Genomic DNA, 18,295 nt, shown 5'->3' with positions numbered 1-18,295 from the left:
TCGGTCACTCTCCCATGCCCGCTCGGGGGGGTTGTAAAACGTTCGAACAGATTTCGATAATAAACAGTCACACAAACACACGCACAAGCTAAGTTCGAGATTTTGTCCCTATCTGTAAGGGGGAAAAAAGGAGGAAATCTGGAACGGTCGGAACAAGGAACAAGGTCGGAATGTCAATACGCAAAAGGGCAAACATTTGCCTTCAAACATTTTAATTCCGAGCTTGTTGTCAAAGTTGACACTGGGCCTTTTTAAGTGTACGCTTGTGAAGGAGAATGGTAAAGGACGGAGATTTGTTTGAACATTTTGAAATACCTTCTCTTATGCTTGTTCACCTTTCTTTCAACCCGCGCACGTGTCACGTTACCCGGGAGCTTCTGGAGTCTTGGAGACGTACACAGTTTGGAGCTTACAACCGGCTCACTAGTGAAGCGATTGCATGCCAATGTGCAAAGGGAAAGGAATTTCTCCGGTGCACTTCAGTTGCAGAACGAGCCACGGACACATGTTTTTTTTGTCTCTGTGTGATACAGTTTGTCATCCCGAATATGGTCTCCTTTTTGTGGGTATTTTTGATAGTGAAGAAAGATGAATGGATTCGTTTTTTGAGCTTTTTATGTTGCTGGATGTGAATTCTTGAACATTTGAATAGCTGAGCGCTTGGTTTTGGAAAATTTGGTAAGAAAAGTACAATAAGTTCTTTGTCACTCCTTTCAGGAAAAACTCCTTTCTACAGCACTTCTTCAATGGAAGTATTTTTTTTCATTTTATATCATAATAAAAAATACTTCTAAGATTTCACCAAAACAAATAACTCTGAAGCGTTTCTCGTTTGGACATCCTTTACTCCATATTCACTTACCATTGCCATGGTGCGGCAAGATCTGTCTCCTATACAGCGTCACCTTAATCCAAGGATAATATCCTACCGGGCAAACGTTTGCTCCGGTTCGTTTCCACAATCCCTTTCCACACAGTCAAACAACACATCAAAGACTCGGCCAGTTACATTGGGTTAGAGGGGGTCCTACTCCGGAACCACTGAGCTGATTACGACTTCAAGAACTTGCTGCTGCGGCTGTTTTGCTTTTATTTCGCTGACCTTTCCTTATTTTGCTCTCGTTCACTACACTTTTACAATCGAGATATTTTATCCACACAGCACAGCACGTTAAGGAGCCTTACACCATTAGCACCATCGTAGCACGGTAGAATCGTGTCACCCGTCGTTTAGTTTGCTTGAACGCGGATTAAAACTGCACTTGAAAAAAAAATTCACCTTTACACCACTAAGGGGGATCTCGTACCGTTCCGGGTGGAAGGATTTACAGTACAACTTGCATTTCATAAACACGACAAGTTAAGGATTGAACATAATTATTAAAACGAAAATGCCCGAAATGAACACGGCGCACTTGCCACTTCTTATTTCGCATCACTTGTTTACGGCAAAACCGACTTTATTGCGATTCTGCCGAGCATAAGCTTTCACTGTTTGGTCACCGTTTTTTTATTTTACAATCACCTGCATTGCCGTTACCAACATCCGTCAGCTTCCTTTTTTTTGTATCTGTTTTATGAAGTTGTATATGTTTCTTCTTTTGTTTTATTTTATTGTACTACGTTTTGTTGTGTTTTAAGGTGGCTCTTAAAACGTCACGACACTCACTGCGCCTTTCCATGCCACGGAAAGGATGCTTTCTTTCTGCATTGCACGCGGAAATGAAACGAAAGTCTGCTGCAATAAAAATAAAAAAACAAAAGTATTACATTAAGTGAAATTCAATCACATGGTTTCGAAAAAAAAATCTGATAAACATAATTCACTGCATTTTAATGCAAAATTAAACTTAGTGTAATCACACAAACATTTTCTTCACTATGAAACAATGCACTGCCGCAAAACAGCTGCTGATCATTAGCTTACAACGCATAAAACGCTGCTACCAAATTAGCGGTAACAATTGACAAACATCAATCACAACCGTAACCACTAGGGACAAGCTTTCGTAAACCAATATTAACTTCCTGCTAATGGATTCAATTTTCCACCTGATCTACGTCCAACGAGAAGTGTGCAGCGAAGCGACAAATACCGATTGTGTATCGCCCCAAAAACAGCCACCAGTCGCTTTGCACTGCTGTGTCTTTACCGTTCGGCACCTTCTAACGTATTAAACCGTCTGCAGACAGTGATCGCGCGGTACCGCTGAAGATCGTCCAACCAGCGTGAGCCGATGATGAACCAGCGCGCGCAGCGCCAGATGAGAAGGATGAGCGAACGGATAGAGAGAAGAAGAAGGAGAAGCAACAACAACAGCAACAAAAATCACATCATGGAATGCTTTCGGCGCGTAATGATAAACAGAGCGCACCGCGGGTTCACTTTTCCGTTTCTTTTGTTCTGCATTTACGCGTGAGATCGGTGAGATCACTATACCGCAGCTTCTCACTCCGCCTCACAGCTCACGCATGGATGCTGCGCCTTTTAGTGTACTCACTAACTCATCTCATCGCAGTTGGTGAGATGAATTTACATCTCGCTCTCACATCGAATGTCAAAGTGATGAGTGAACTGTTTTATGGCCTGTTTTTTAATGCTTGTCTTCACTATTAATTTGTATTCTCTTCTCTCTGCCAGTTTCACGCCGGTCTTTTGTTGGAGTGGTTTACCTTCTTTCTTTCTTTCTTATATTTCAAATACTTTTTTTCTTTCACCAAACATTACATATCAACAAATACCCCGAAGAAAGAGCCTAACCGCGTGCTGGTTTTTTTTTATAAATTAAAAAAGTTCTCACCACACTAACAGCCACTGACTCCGTTTCCCATCGCTTCGGGAGTTAGCTAACGATCGCAACAAAATGCGATGGAAACGCACCAACACCAACCGGTAGTTCCCAACGGCAAACCCGCAGCTTTTCCTTCGGGACAGAGCCTCCAAGCAATACCCGTAGAAGGTACTGCTTATATCTGCTTTTTTTTTGTTTTGTTTTACTGCTCGAACAGTTTTCTCCTCACCTTTGACATCGGTGAAGAGCATCGTCTTTGTTCGGTACGATCATGACAGACGGTGAATTATTGCTGATCTTTCCTTGTCCCGCCGAACGATCAAGCAGATGACGATAATGATGATCCTGATGGGATTGTGATCGAGTTACACATCATCCGATCGTTTTTTCTAATTGCTCTCAAATTTTGTTTTGGATATTATACACTCACACAAAACACGACCACAATTCGGACACCTTCACTGGGATTTTTCTTCACTCAGCAACGCACAAATCCACCGCGTTCACTTTCGACTGTTCGCAAAATACTGACGCAAACACCTTCGAAAAGCACACACGCGAGATAAATTCGCGTGATCTTGGCTGATGCTGCGTTCCTACTCTGCTCTTTACACGGCTCCAACGGCACAACGTAGTCAAAATAATGTTGCTCACGCGCCTTCAATTCCCCACCCTACCGTCGTGGTTGCTTTCTCTCCCGGTAACTGGCTGCAAATTTGTTCCTTTCTGTGGCTCCCCAAAAAAAAGCACGGCTGAGCAACTCTTTCTCCCGTAGATTCGCGTTTTTTAGCACCGCGTTTAGCTCATACGTTCCCTCCCCGAGTTCTGTCCTTTTCTCATTTATGTACCATGTTTTTTTTTCTTTCAACCCTTGCCGGTGATCGGCCCCGTTTGACCGCAAACGAAAACGAAAGCTCCCAGCATCATCAGCGGGGGAGTTGATCGTGCAATTTCCCCTTCGATGTGGAGCGTTTTTTTTTCTTTTCGCATCTCACACTCACCGTTTATCTGAAGAGTTGCTCACTCGCGTCTCAGTGAGAAGAGATAGAGGGTTTTTTGTGTCTCTTCAAAACTGCCATCAGTCATCTAAAAGCAACCCCTTTTCGTCGAAAAGGCGCGTGCTGTTGACCAGCAGTGATCCGCAAATTTAAGCCGGCGCAAACGAAAAGCTTCGGAATGTAGAGCGCAACACCAAATGAAGGGTTCAGAAGTAATAATCACCCGCAGGTATGGCTCCCGGGAGTGGGCCCCTTTCCTGGCCGGGAAGTGGTGATCATTTTTTTTTCTACTCCATTTGTACAACAGGATTTACTTAAAAGGAGAAAAAGAGAGCAGAAGAACGAAGGAAAGATGAAACAATTGACACACACGGGCATTCGAAGTGGAAGATTGCGTTTTGGGAAGGTATGTTGTCTGGAGAGGAAACGAGATTAAAGAAATATTGAGAGACTCAGCCGATACGAAGTTCGGCTATGACTAATAGCATTGATGTCCAGAGGAATCCAAAGAATTCTCGCTAGGAGTCACATAATTTTTTGTGTTTGATACATTTTTAAATTTCATAACTCATTTAAAATCGCGTTTTACGCCGATTATTAGCTTTCCATTTCTTGTAATGCTTCGTTTTAAAATGTGGGAATTGCGTCATGTTGGACAACCATTTTCCGAATTTTCTATAATTATCCCTCCTCAAGCATTCCGCCAAACAGATTGGAGGTACTCTTTCATGATAATTTCCCATCCACTACGTACAGGTTCAAGAGTGCGTTCGTTTTATTCATCGAGGCTCAATCATTTGCTCACGTACACGCGATCCGCTCGTGAGAATGGCTTGCGTCCGGTTGACGTTGCAAACTTTCCTTCGCAGCTCAAAAAAAAGTGAAATGAAAAGAGACGGAATAGCATTTACTGCGTTTAACATTCATTTTTTCCTGTTTTCGGCAATCGGCATGTAGGTAAATATCGTCCACATGGAAGGGAAGCTGTTTACTTTCGTGTACACCGCTCGGAACCGGTCTTCAGTCAAACGAACCAGTGTATCCACCAATGTATCGACATAAAGCTCTCCATTGAGAAGATCGGTTTTGTGGGGGGGCATCCCTCACCTTCACGAGGAACCGATTATAAATTCGTACGCCAAATCATTGCCATTAAGTTTCTAGGGCACGGAACAGCTTTGGGATTTGTCAACGAAAACAAAAGTTTGCGGTATGGGTCTTTGAGGCTTTCTCGAATCTTGATCTTGCTTCTTATTTGCCCAGATAGCCATTCATCACCAATATCATCGACAGGTTTTAATGAAGAGAAGGATTTACAAGTGGGGGGGGAAACGATGGGAGACTAGATAGGCCAACGGTAAAGATCGCACATATGTTGTACCGCTACGAACGGTACACCATCTGACCGGATATATTAGCATAATCAAACAAGCTTGTCCGGCGTGTTCGAATGTAGCGACGGTATGTTATGAATATTGAATCCAAATTAGTTGTCGCTCTTAATCGCTTTCTCATCGCACCTCACCAACGGCTTCTTACCGGATGATCTCACATGCTCGTAAGTCATCCGACGGTTCACTTTCCATAACATAGGAATCTTTTCGTGGACTGGACTCTATTTCTCTGGTTTGTTTCGCTAGCTTGTGATGCGAGATCTCAAGGTGTTATTAAGTTGTCACTGACCTCAATTAAATTTTCTGGGACTCGTCGGAAAGGAAATTGAACACTTACGGTGGCTCACAGGGTGAAGCTCTCACAGGATGAAAAGATATTTAGATTCTAACGAAGATTCTACATATTCTGCACAAAAGATTCTTCCAACAATTGGCATATAAGTCAAGAAAACATGGAGAAACCCAGTAAGCATCTCCCAAATAACCCTTAATGCCCAAAAGTTTCAGGAACACCTTTGGGGCTTATCAGCCATAGAATTTGTAACTCTTTTTGGAACAAAATGGTATGGAGGCAAATGGTAGACATTTTCCTCAAGTGTACCATCACCAAAACTTATGTGACATAGAATTCTTCCTTTCACCTATTTGAAATTGACTGAACCTAAGGTATTACATGCTCTAAATTCTCTGATTGGAAATGAAGGAGAAGTAAGATTCCGCTCGTCAATCCTCCATCCCTCAGGGACTGGTTTAGGAATTGTTACATTTCATACTTGTATGTAAAATCTATCTATGAACCTTAGATCCCAATAAAAGGGTTTCAATCAGCCTTGGGGTATTGACGTCAGTATACTTTCTTTGAATGTTCTCTAAATGATGCTTTAAATCTTGTTCCATTTCGAAAAGAGACCAACAACTTTCTTATAGATTGATAAGATCTTAAAAAAAATCCCTTCCACCTGAAATCATTTGAGAAATTGAATTATTCTTTTTAAAAGTAAGGAAATTTTTTTGCTCCACATCATAAGTCATTCGGCGTAGGAATCATCTTAATTTATTGACCGAGTTCCAATGAATTTTCTTCGTTTTTCCGTTGCTCTTCCGGAAATACAGAGGAAAGCTTCAAATGTGCACTTCTACCATAATGGAATAAATGCTTCGGTAATCCATTCAGACTGTTTTCCTTCTTTTTCCAGGGAAATCATTTGAATTTTGATTACGAAATTGTTCCTAAAAGCTTTTACCAAGAGTCGAAAAGTCTCTAATTACACATCTACCGTAGCATGAATAGCGAATGATGCCCATTCTGCTTAACGAGTGTGTTGTTCTTGTTTGGTAATTTCATGCAAATGGATTGGAAAGAGTTTAGCATTATGATCGATTACATACGAACGTTCATGCGATGCTACTTGGCCTAAGGCAATGTACATCAAACATTCAATCCAGGTTTGGGAAATTATTCTCTAAAGAATGGATGGTTTTTGGGCGTTTATTATAACCATCTCGGAATGATGCCTGCAATACGATGTTTAAAAACGAATAATAATTATTCTCCACGATACTAAACGCATGAACGCTCGAGAAATTAAGTTAACACAGATACACAATTACACGTCGATCTGCAGCTAGATGCCTGGAATCCTTTTTCATCGAAAGAGGTTTTGAGAATAAATAAAAGCTATTCTCTGGAAGCCGGTTTAAAAAAAAATTATTTGAAATCAGGTGAACCCTTGTCCGATTTTACAATTTCCAACCTTTTGATCCTACCGAATCCTTCACGCATTATTCCAGTGCTCCAATTATCGTTAGGACAATTAAAATCCATTAATTGCAGGATGCATTTCGAACAAATGCTTCTATTCCAAAAATATTCAAAAACTTTTCATGGAAATCCATTGGAATCCAATCAAAGAAGTACAGGTGACTGATGTTGACCACGAACCAGAATTCATTGCTCGACATTCCATATTCCATCTCTTCTTTGTACCACTCGGCCGGTCAAATCGAATTCGTTAATTCGTTTCACATGTTTCCGAGTAATAATCATAACGATCAGTCGCCATCTCCAGAAGTCCGGCTTCGCACCCGGCTATTCGAGTGTACCTGTGACTTTCCTCACCGAGTTTCGATATTTTCTCGAGCACACACAAAGCCTGCTCAATCGCTCGGCCGCTCCGGAGCCAACAGTTCCATCAATCTTTTCACCGATTGCTATCCCCTTGTTCCTGTCCACGGTCATGTCCATGTCCAAAGTGGCGATGATTGCCGTCTGTAATAGAATTGAAGCGCGAGATTCGTTGAAGAAAAAAAAAGATGGTCTGCGGGTACGAGATAGCAAAGCCCAAACGAGAAACGGCCTGGAAAAGTCATTAAGAATCCATTCTTGCTCACTACCGCTGGGACACACACACACCTAAAGGTATGACTCCTTCCTGGCACTTCCTGGCGACTCGATTCGTTCTGATTTCGATTTGATTTATTCTTCACACGGAGACGGATACTCACATACACACACGGAGACCTTCATGGAGACCTTCCTGGACAGGTAGAAGAACTGGGTCGAATATGGTCGGAACGAGTGTTTCAAGGAACAGCATCGGGAGTAAGGTAGCTTCAAAGACAGTTGCACTGGATGGCGACCGGTTGTTCTCTTTCCATTTCTTACGTCTCCCTAACCTTCGTAAAGCTTTTAAGGGGCTCCGAAACATATTCACTTGTCGGACTTCTTCGAGCATTAACAACAACAAAAAATACTGAATAGGAAGCACATTCCACGGTATACGCACGATATTGCATTAGCGCAAGGATTTGACCTCATCATCGCTTCAAAAAACCATACAAAATTTTGATTGATGCCAGCCGGCTACTCCCGACATTGGTCTTTGCTCTGCACACCTCAGCCAAGGATGCGCGTTCAGGCGCAGGGACGAAGAAAAAAAAGGAATGCGTCGGTATTATTACCGCGGTGTTCAAATTTTAAAAGGCTGCGTCACGGTTGGATGCTGACTTCAATTACGTGACGTTGTTTTTGGGAATGGAACCCACAATAATGGAACCCGACAATTCGATTCTTCCCTTCAAGAATTCTGGAGAATTCCTGTGGTTTCCTTAATTTCCTTCAATAGAATTTCTTGATGAATCGTGTTGAAAAGAATTACGCATTGAATGAAAATCTTTAAAGCTTTTGTATAATTTCTCTATTTTACTGACCGTAGGTCACAAAAACTCGTGTAACCTCTGAGGTGGAAGATTACTGTTTCTGATGCTCAGGAAATATTTTCTGAACCATTCGGAGCGCAATGAAAATGTTCCGTCCACCGTAATGGACATTGGGAAATGAGCACGAAGGTTTAATTATAACTTTTAATAAGTTTATTTTACCAGTGGATTTTCGATTTACTCTTTCCATCACTTCAACTCCGAGTGTTGATGTGAACTACGAATATCGATTTCTGAGATGGCACGGAAGTAACTAGAATCGATATGGAGGAGGTTTCATAGCGCGAGTTGATACTTTGTTTCGTGGAATTAAGAAATTCCATTCCGGCTTTAAAAGGTGGTCAAGTTCTGAGTATTTAAAGATAAGATACAATAGAATTATGTGGATTCAATCGGAAAGGATTGCAAATTTTTAATAGGCATTTCTTTGTACGATAACGATGCATCTGTGTCGTTGATTTACATATCTTGACAGCATCGGTCACAACACAAAAACCATTCAAACCGGTACACGTACATAGATCTTTGATTTAAATGAGCTCCACAGTACACAAACCGCCGCGCACCGTTTCGCTCTACATGAAGCAATTTAAACGAGATCACGATCGTTAGCAACGTCACATGGAATGACACGGCTAATGCTCGTGATATCCACATCCATACGGCTTAGGTATCGTTTCGCTATCATTGCAGGCATTCGAAGTAGCAGTGAATTTATTTTAGTTTTTGCACGCCAATGTACTGCCAACGATCGATCTGCTAATGAAGCTGATTAACCACTAGATCAACTGGAAAAAGATGTGAGCAAAAAATAAAAACGAGACACAGTAAAACAAGACTTGTTCGTGGTGTAAAAGGAGAAAAACACCCTCCCTACACAACCATTCATTGGCTCAGGTTACGATGGTGTTCCACTGCTTAACGGAAGTGGTTTACAGGTAGGGCAGCTTAGCATGATGAGAACCAGTTAAACACCCACCTACAAGCTGGCTCGATCGCTATATCACGCCTTCCGCTATCGATTAGTTTATGCTCGATTTGACACCTCCACTGCGCGTGGATAAAAGTTGCCTACTGGAGAGATACTAATGTGGAACTGATTTTGTATTCAAAGTACACCAAAGAGGACAACTGTACCATTAGATTTAATGGTAAATAAAAGAATAGTTAAACACAATAATACTTTTGAATCACTTTTACTTGAAGAGTAAAAAAAAGCAAATACAGTAAATCTTGAAGTCGTATAAAATAAAGTCGTTTGCAACCATCTTTGGTACATTGAGTATAAATCGCAGCATGAGCCCGGATTTGCATCGGAATCGCTAATGAGCAAACCACGAACGCGAAGGCAGCGGGAATGGTACTGTCAGATCTCGCCCAACCGCCAACGGAAAAAGGGAAAATGAAATTTTCCTCGTACAGCTCAACAAGATCAGATCACATCAGCCAATGTGATTGGATTCCCATGCACTGCGTGTTGCAATTCCCCCCTCGCTCGCTATCGACTCGTTTCGTTTAGATCCGTTTTCGCCAGGCAAACATGGAACCACGAATGAACGAGTTTTGGCACACCTCTTCAAGGAAAGTGACATACGAAGCCAGGTAACGCTCCCGGTGCATTCGGAACTGGTGCACCGAATCATAGCGCCGCTATCAGTCGTCTTCGAAATGGAAACATTATCAGCGCTGGCTTGGTGTGGCTTGGCACGAAGATCTTCCACCAAACGATGCAATCGACGGTATGATGCAGTTCATTGACTGTGGGGAGAAGCCACCAAGCAATAACAAAAAAAAATAATAAAGCGAAAACATCATCACACAAACCCGATACACACCCGCGTGTGATCGCATTATCGCTCGCTGTTATATGTGTGCTCGTTCGCTTTGATAATATTTGCCCTCTCGTCCACTTGGGGCGTGTATGATGCTGTGTTGTTTGCTTTCATTTTCACCCGGCGCTGCGGATGCATTCTTCGACGTTTCGCTTCTCGCACCCTTTCACCGGCGAGAAGGTGCTGAAAATGATGAGATCTCAGTTGACGTAGTTATGCTGCCCATGACACTCGTACCGTTTCCCCTTTCCCTCCGATACCGGTCGACTGGGTCTCAACCGACCTGGTGTCAAAGCTTTCGGTCTGGAAAGTGCCTCACGCGCGCGGCAATGTGATTTAGATGTGAGAATTTTCTAACGATCCGTACAATTTTTCACCCACAATGCCGTACCGGGGTTGCTGCTCGTCTTTCATATCTCTAACCTCTGCACCGTACCAGTTCAGTTCCTAACATCACAAGGGAGGGTTTTCTTTCTTTCGCACCTGCGTTATGTGAGACCGACTGCGGAGCGCAAAAAGATGATTTCTCTGAGTGAGGGTTTAATACTTACTAGACATTTTTCATCATTATTTTAACGATATTGTTACATTCATCAGACTGTGCAGAGCGGTTGTTTCACACCGGCTGATCGTACCGTGCAAGGGCTTTAATTTGCGATGATCGTCGAGTTTCACTTAGTCTAATTGTCATGTTCATTATTTACTTTGGAAGTTAATTTTGCCTCAATAATTGGTGGTTTGTTCAACGTTTTGCATATGGTTTGTTTTTTATTATCTCTTCAATATAATTTGCATATTTTATCCTCCTTTTCGTTTTGCTTGAACTTTCAACAAATGAACTTTCGCGATAAAATTGCAATTTTGAGAACTATATTGTGAAAAGGTAAAAAAAAAATTCTCCAAAAATCTCACAAGTTATTATGTAATTAAGAAATACAAAAAACCCTTTAATTAACGGCACAGAATAAAATTGAACGATCTTTTTGACCCGTGACGACCCGGAGAACATCCTACGCTTCCCAATTGTAATTCTCGTACAACCGTTGGTAGTGGAATTTACGAGCAAAAAAATAAGCTCCACTCCAATCGACCTTTAGTGTGCTGCTCGTTTGGATAAATCAAACGTATCCTCTGCCTTCCACAACAATCAACGATTGTCCGATGTCACATTTGAGATAACGCGATTCGGGAATGAAACCATACGAGCAGAACGAACATTCCAAATTTCCATTCGAGCGCGGAACGAGTTTATTGAATGATTTCCAACGGTTCATTCGGGTGCCATTCGATTTCGGTTTCGTACGACCGTTCGGGGTACAGGCCAGGGCAGCTTAATTCACCTATAAGTCATAAAATTGTGGGGGCAGCTTCATCGGGCAGTTCGGTATCGCCAGTTCAATCGCATCGTCTGCAAGAATTAAGATAGCGAGAACGTATTTTACGGTGTTACAGCACCATAGCGGGAGGACTTGAGAACGTGCAAGGAACAGAAGCGTTCGATGGATTAAATGTGAACCGTTGTCCGTTTAGCGTTCGGGAGTGCATCGAACGGTGTACCATAAAAACCCCCAATTCCCGTAGTGGAATGCCTCGTTCAATTCCGGATTCTTGTAAGTAGTCGCTCCAAAACACCGTTGGAAGATGTTCGACCAGCGGAGTTGAGTGGAATATTCACGCAGAACAGGTTCATACACGGCACTTTTCCTTTTATTACGAGCAGGCAGCGAAAGTGGTTGACTGATCGGAAATTAATGGCAAGAAATTAGGGAACATATGCGATATGTTTGATTGCTTAATTTTTTGGGATCATGTTATCTATTTCATTTAATTTTTTTTAATTAAAACAATCTCGGATCATTAGTCTTTCTGCCACACGACATTGATAATTTGAGCATTTAATTAAATAGTTGCTTTATCTAATTCAGTTTATTTATTATAACACAATTAATTCTGCTCTAATTTCCTATAATCTTAACTTTAATTAATAAAACAGAAACAAAAGTAAACAGCCGATGTCAAGCAGCGATTTATAAACGGAAAAGATATAAATTGATCAATAAATCATGCCATAATGAGATCCAATTTGACCTTGATGGTTCAAGTATTATTTCCAAGAGTTTAATTAACTGCATTGAAACCACTTTCATTTTCATAGCTACAATTTTGCTTCTTTCTCTGGAATAGAAAAGGTATTTTAGTTTACCTCCTCAGTGTTCGGTTTAAAAATCTCCGCCATCCCAATTTACACCATTGTGTACACCGAAATGGACACTTTGCTACCTCGCATACTCCAAAGGCCAATGCCACCGACTTCAAGTGGATCCGTTTATGACTTATGACTTATTACTTTACCCCCTCGCTCCCTTCCCCACGACCTGGCCCGTACTTTCTCTCCCGACGGGTTCATTCCCCAATTCCATCGCGAGAATGGAGCTGCGACGTCTCCAAAAAACCTTCTCTATTGCAGCCGAAAGTACACAGTTTAAGGTGAGTTGAAGCTTAAAGCAAATGTAAGCTCCGACCGAACCATCCTTCATGATGACGTACGGGAGCCGTGTATAAATTTCATTTGCCACATGCAATAACTCTATTACTCAACGGGAAAGTGCTGCCGGGATTTCGGTACTCCATGCACAAATTATGAAAGGTTGTTTAGGGGGCATCTTTCTCCCGAAATTCTCCCGCAAGCAACAGTTCATTGCCTTCCCGACGGGTGGCGATAGCATCCACATGGAATGGAACACTGTGGATGGCATAAATCGAGTCCTATTGTGTGATTATGCTCGAAGGCACGCAACATTTCCAGCGTTAGTTTGCAGCAGACTGGGTACATTTTCTACCCCCATTTTGCCATCATAATTGCATGCGTACGTGCGAGATATGCTCGCGCCCTAGCTTGCTGGAAAGCATTTATCTAGCGACGAAACCAAAAGCAAACAATCATGCGTCACCCATCGCATCGCGAGAAAGAAAGTGCCTGGCATGTCTCCGCTGACTTCTCTATCGTTCCTGCGGATCTGTTAACTATGAAATCTCACACATTTCGCCGCACACTTGTTGGACGGAGTTAAACCAGGGAGGCCAAACAGGTGCCAAACAGGTTAAATAAATGCCCCCGAAAACGCTTCAAACTTTGCCGTCAAGTTTTTGGGGCTGAAACAAGGCAAATATAAACATATGGTTTTGTTCCCGGGTGGAGTTTTTTTTTCTACGGTTGTTTTCGCTTGTTGGACGCTGGACCGTTGTGGGAGAAGATGTGCACAAGATTGTCACAGATTTTCAAAATATGCAAACTTTCTCCCGTTTGCGGATTTTGGGCGCTTTGGTGGCATATTTGAAGATTGACGACAGTTTTTGTGATGGAATTTCACCTTCCGGTTGGTACGGGAGTGGTCCAGTTGAAGGATGCGTGGAAGGCCTTTAGTCTCATTTTATAGGCGAATTTTTGCGTTGCAAATCTAATATAATCGATATCAATTTATCAGACAATTAAATAAATATTCATTAATGTAAGGGATTGGTCAGTTTCTTTCATCGCTGTGTCCTACTTAATTTTCCTTTGCATGCGTGAATTCCTCGATAATCTCACAACAATTTGTGAAATGCGTAAATTTAACAAAATATCTGAAAATCTTCAACACAATGGAATACATTGAAGGCTGAAAGTTCGTAATCTCCTGAAGCGTGTAAGTAATAAGAAAAGAAAAAATGTCGTTTTAAACACCTTTTAAAAGCTCTTTGAAGTCTTTTACCTCTTCGGGAAACAATGCCAATATTTATCTCCGCCTTTTTGTTCAAGCTGTCTTTGATCCTTAAAACAATCAGGACTAACCTAAAAAAAGCTCAAGAATTCATCTAAATGTCAACACTTTTAGGCAAGTAAGAAGTTCCCCGAGTAATATAATCTCTTTGAGTGTGTAGCTTTTGTGTTAAGTTTTTTTTCTTTTTCTATCTAGAAACAATCAACAATCTTTTCATGAAATTAATACGTTTTTACCACACAGTTGATGAAGCTTTAATAATTATGCTCATACCATTTTTCCACGTACACCAATAGCCCACACAGTACATTCACAACATTTCTCATCAATTGTTCTGTACGTGCACAAATTTATCACTACCACAGTGGTTCTGGAACTAGCAAACGAGAGAACTAAAAAAAACCAGCCACGTGTGAAGGATCTGTCCCGGGACCACAAACCGATCGCAAACCGATTTTTCGTACAAACTCTTGTGATTTATCTTAATGATAAATGATTGATTTTGGCCCCGCCAGCAAAGCAGCACGTACCAGTGCCTGCATGTGCGTGTGCTACTAGCATGCATGTGTGTAGGTGCATCGGTACGTGCACCGACAAGGACACCACATGCTGGGAAAATAATTTACTACCCCGAGCGAGAAAAGTGGAACCGTACCGAATGTACCGAACGTTTCCACTCAACCATTGTCTCAATTAAAGCTTGCCCCGAATGGAAGTAAATTGTGTTTGTGCAATGTTTGCCATTTTCTACTACCACCCCAACCCCTTCCGTTCAACCAACAAAAAAAGGGGGGCCATGTTGCTTATTGTAACGGTTGTAGCACTTTTATTTTCATTTCGATTTCGACCCGTTCTTTGAACCGTTCAGGACACTAATAGAGGAAAAAGGGGTGGTTTTCCATCGTTCCGTACAACAAACCAGAAGGAAAGTTTCATTACCAGGGTCATCGGCGAACGTATGGGGATGTGTTGTGTACCTGAACGGGTAGAAGGAAAACTTTATTTGCTGTCTGGTAGCAACAAGAAATAATTGCATTTGGTAATGGCGTGGCGCGGGATGTTTGACACACACAGCGGGGATATTGGTTTACTGAACTGTGTTAATACATTAAAAAAAGTTGTCAACAAAAATGGTGAAAACATGTACACATTTAAATAGAATTATTGGTTTTCCATATGTCCACCAAAGTTCGATATTAAACATTTCGAACATAAAAAACACTTTAAACATAAATTAATTGTTTTGACAATTTCTTCTTCCACTCCCGTTGATGTTATCTAACTACGCACTTCCCAAAACGTCATCGTAATTCCACTTCAAAATTGGAACCAAAAGCGATTCAGTAGCTCACACACATACACTAGCAACAATCGTACAAACGCACATTTCGGATCGATTTTGCATTTCGCGATGATGGGTCATTTCCTGGCCGGACGATCACCGATGAAGTGCTGCCCCAAGAGTGATTTGATAATCTCTTCCTCTTTCATCTCCCAATGGCCAGCCCCGTTCACCACCGCATGCGCATCCATCCATCAATCTCTCTCCATCAGCCGTCTCAAGCTTCGGAAGGTTTTTGTTTGTCCGCCCCGCGTCAGGCATCGTGATTTGTAGCGGTTCTCATCCGGCTCATTAATTGAGCCTATCGAAATCGAAAGTATGCACACCGGCATAAGGGGGAGTGGGAAAACTCGACAGTATCAAGCCATCAAAATTAAGCAACGGGAAAAAAGCTCTTTTCTTTTTCCTTCCTTCTCCCATTTGCCGATTCGGTCGTTGTTTTTTGGGGGAAGCGATTCGGATGCACATCGCACGCAGCAAGCGGACCAATTATCGGCGAACAGTAGAAAGAAATAAAAGCTTTCGATCTTCCTCCGTCTCCGTTCCAAGACACAACCAACACGCTCTTTGCCGTTTGCATCACCTGACGGATGATGGATCCGATTTGATCTTCATCTTTAAGCGGATTGCGTGATGAGATTGCAACCCGGTGACGGATCTTCCAGCTTGGGGGGCCCCGGGTGCTTGAACTTGACGAACTTTACGGATTTATCTGTTGCATTATTTCCCACTCCCATTTGCTGAAAGTGATGAGCACAATCGAAAACACTACGCTGGAAAATAGAAAGAAAGAGTAAAGAGAAGGGAAAAATAAAATAGATTCCGCACTTCCGTTATGACATTGGAACATTTTTTTTTGGGTGTTGTTTGCTTGGGAATCGACCTCTAGTGATGACGGCCATGAATAGTTCGCTCATTAGCGGCAGGTGCATCATTGTAGAAAATCATCTCCACCCGTATTTAAATGTTGTTTTCCTTCTTTTCTTTTGCCTTTTTGGCAAACTGTTTAATTGTCATTATTTTCTCTCGCTAATCGTGTACGTTTTGTTTTTCGTCTTTTTTTCGTGTAGGTGGTACCTCGAGCAGCTCGGGACGGTACGGTCATCGGAAGTCATCGTTGGCACTAACGCCGGAGGAGGAACCACTCGACTCGTGCCCGGTAAGTGTAGACAAGCAATGGAAAACAATCTCATTAAAAAAAATACTAGTAATGTGGATATGACCTCCCTTTCTACGTGTAATAATCAAACGCAACGTAATCTTTTGATCCTCGGTTTTACGTATTGAGGAGCATCGAATTAGATCTCCAAAGTCCCATAATTAGTGCATACCAAACAAAACGTCATGGTTTGTACGTTCTAAATCATCTTATCGACATCTGATCGAGCGATTGTTTTCTTCTCTCCGATATTTGTTCTCACATCCCCTTACGTCCTATTGAGGTGATTATAACGTTCGGGTTTTCGATAAAGATCGAAATACTCGTCGAATGTGTATTTAGAAATTGCAGTCTACGCGATTAACGTACGCCAAACTCGAAACTCGAGCGAGTCCCACCCTATCCCACTATGATACATATCTTTCGTAGGATCGCCCTTGGAAAAAGACGGGGTCGGCGATATTACGAACAATCGCAAACGACAATAAATTACTATCCGAGCATATTGCCTTCACTTCCACTATCGATTCGATATTGATACTACGAACGATTACTCGCATCCTTTATTTTTCCCGGGTGAGATGTTTTTTTTTTCGTTTCGTTTCGAAAATACCTTCCAAATCGATGAAAATCGATACGCCTTTCCGCTAGTCTTCACCGAGTACCTCGGTGTAGTTCGGTTTGATTAGGGCTGGTACCTACTCTTATCACACATATGTTATCTGATAATGTGTGTCTACTTCGTACGCACAAGCACGGGCCCACTCCGATGCATATTCTCTGTTTTTTAATAAGTGTCAAGTGATCTCATGAACGATGTTATATGAGTCAGTACGGGCTGTTTGGAAGTCGAGCCGGGCGATAAATAAAGCCCCGATGATGTAAACGGACGCCATTATGGAATGCTTTTTTACCCTATATACGAGGATTTAGTGCAGTGATGTTGAATTTTAGAACGAATTTAAGCTGAAGATACTAAGAATACTAGCCTTTCATCCTCTCTCGGCGAAGTGTGTACTCCCCATTGATATATTGGGAGTCGCGTCATCAGATGCTTTGTATTTCACTCTAAAACGTCATCAATTTTATGACTTTGAGCTACATTCAACAAGCTACTGGCTTTTGACCACACCGTCTGTTCCTTGGCTTCCTGAACTGTGCATTCGCACCGATGGACGACCATGGACGAGTCAACACGCCCCACCCTTATCTTATCGCCCAAGCAATCGAGTTCCTTTGGTTCAACAATCGTCTTCTGTTTTGACAGTCCAAACCAACCGGGCTGTCCCGATAACGGTCAACTATCACTGCCGATCGCGACGGGTGTGTTCCTCGTCATCTGACCGTGAATGAAGACAGTGTCGTGACGCCGGTTTCGTGAATGACGGGTCGTCCTACTGCCATCCAGAGCCATCCCGTACCGTTGAGCCCAGCCAAAGCTCCTTCAACGGCGCTGACGTCTTTTATAGACAAGTCGCTGAAAATCGGCCACCTGATAATGCGCGCGTTTACAATCGTCAACCGTCCTCAAGAGGTGCAATTAAAGATGTTTTGGCCGCGTTCTACGGGCTGTGGGTCAGCTGCGGTATTACCCACTGTCCACAATCAGTCGTTAAGTGGAGCTGGTTAAAGAAACTGCTCGTGAATGTGACAATCCCCTTAACAGCAGGTGTGAATTACATTTCTCCGTGTGGAACCAGGCTTGTGTCGTCAGATTATCCTTTCGGTGCTATTAATTCCTTTGACATCTGTGTGCGCTTGCGAGCCTTCGCCTGACGTCAGTGATGGAGAATGTGTA

The 18,295-nt window shown here is 42.2% G+C and overlaps 1 protein-coding gene across 21 annotated transcripts in view; it reads left to right on the top strand.

The window, feature by feature from the left end:
- LOC125770639 (high affinity cAMP-specific and IBMX-insensitive 3',5'-cyclic phosphodiesterase 8) overlaps positions 1-18,295 on the top strand; it is a 125,878-nt gene that overhangs the window by 92,135 nt on the left and 15,448 nt on the right. For all 21 annotated transcript variants that reach the window (XM_049440507.1, XM_049440508.1, XM_049440518.1 and 18 more), the window contains one exon: positions 16,409-16,497. In XM_049440507.1, the coding sequence (XP_049296464.1) occupies positions 16,409-16,497 (89 nt within the window). The remainder of the gene's footprint in view (positions 1-16,408; positions 16,498-18,295) is intronic.

This window comes from Anopheles funestus, chromosome 3RL (genome assembly GCF_943734845.2).
Source record: "Anopheles funestus chromosome 3RL, idAnoFuneDA-416_04, whole genome shotgun sequence".
In the NCBI taxonomy this organism is placed as follows: Eukaryota; Metazoa; Arthropoda; class Insecta; order Diptera; family Culicidae; genus Anopheles; species Anopheles funestus.
Note: the sequence above shows the minus strand (reverse complement) of the source record. Positions and strands in the feature narration are given on the sequence as shown.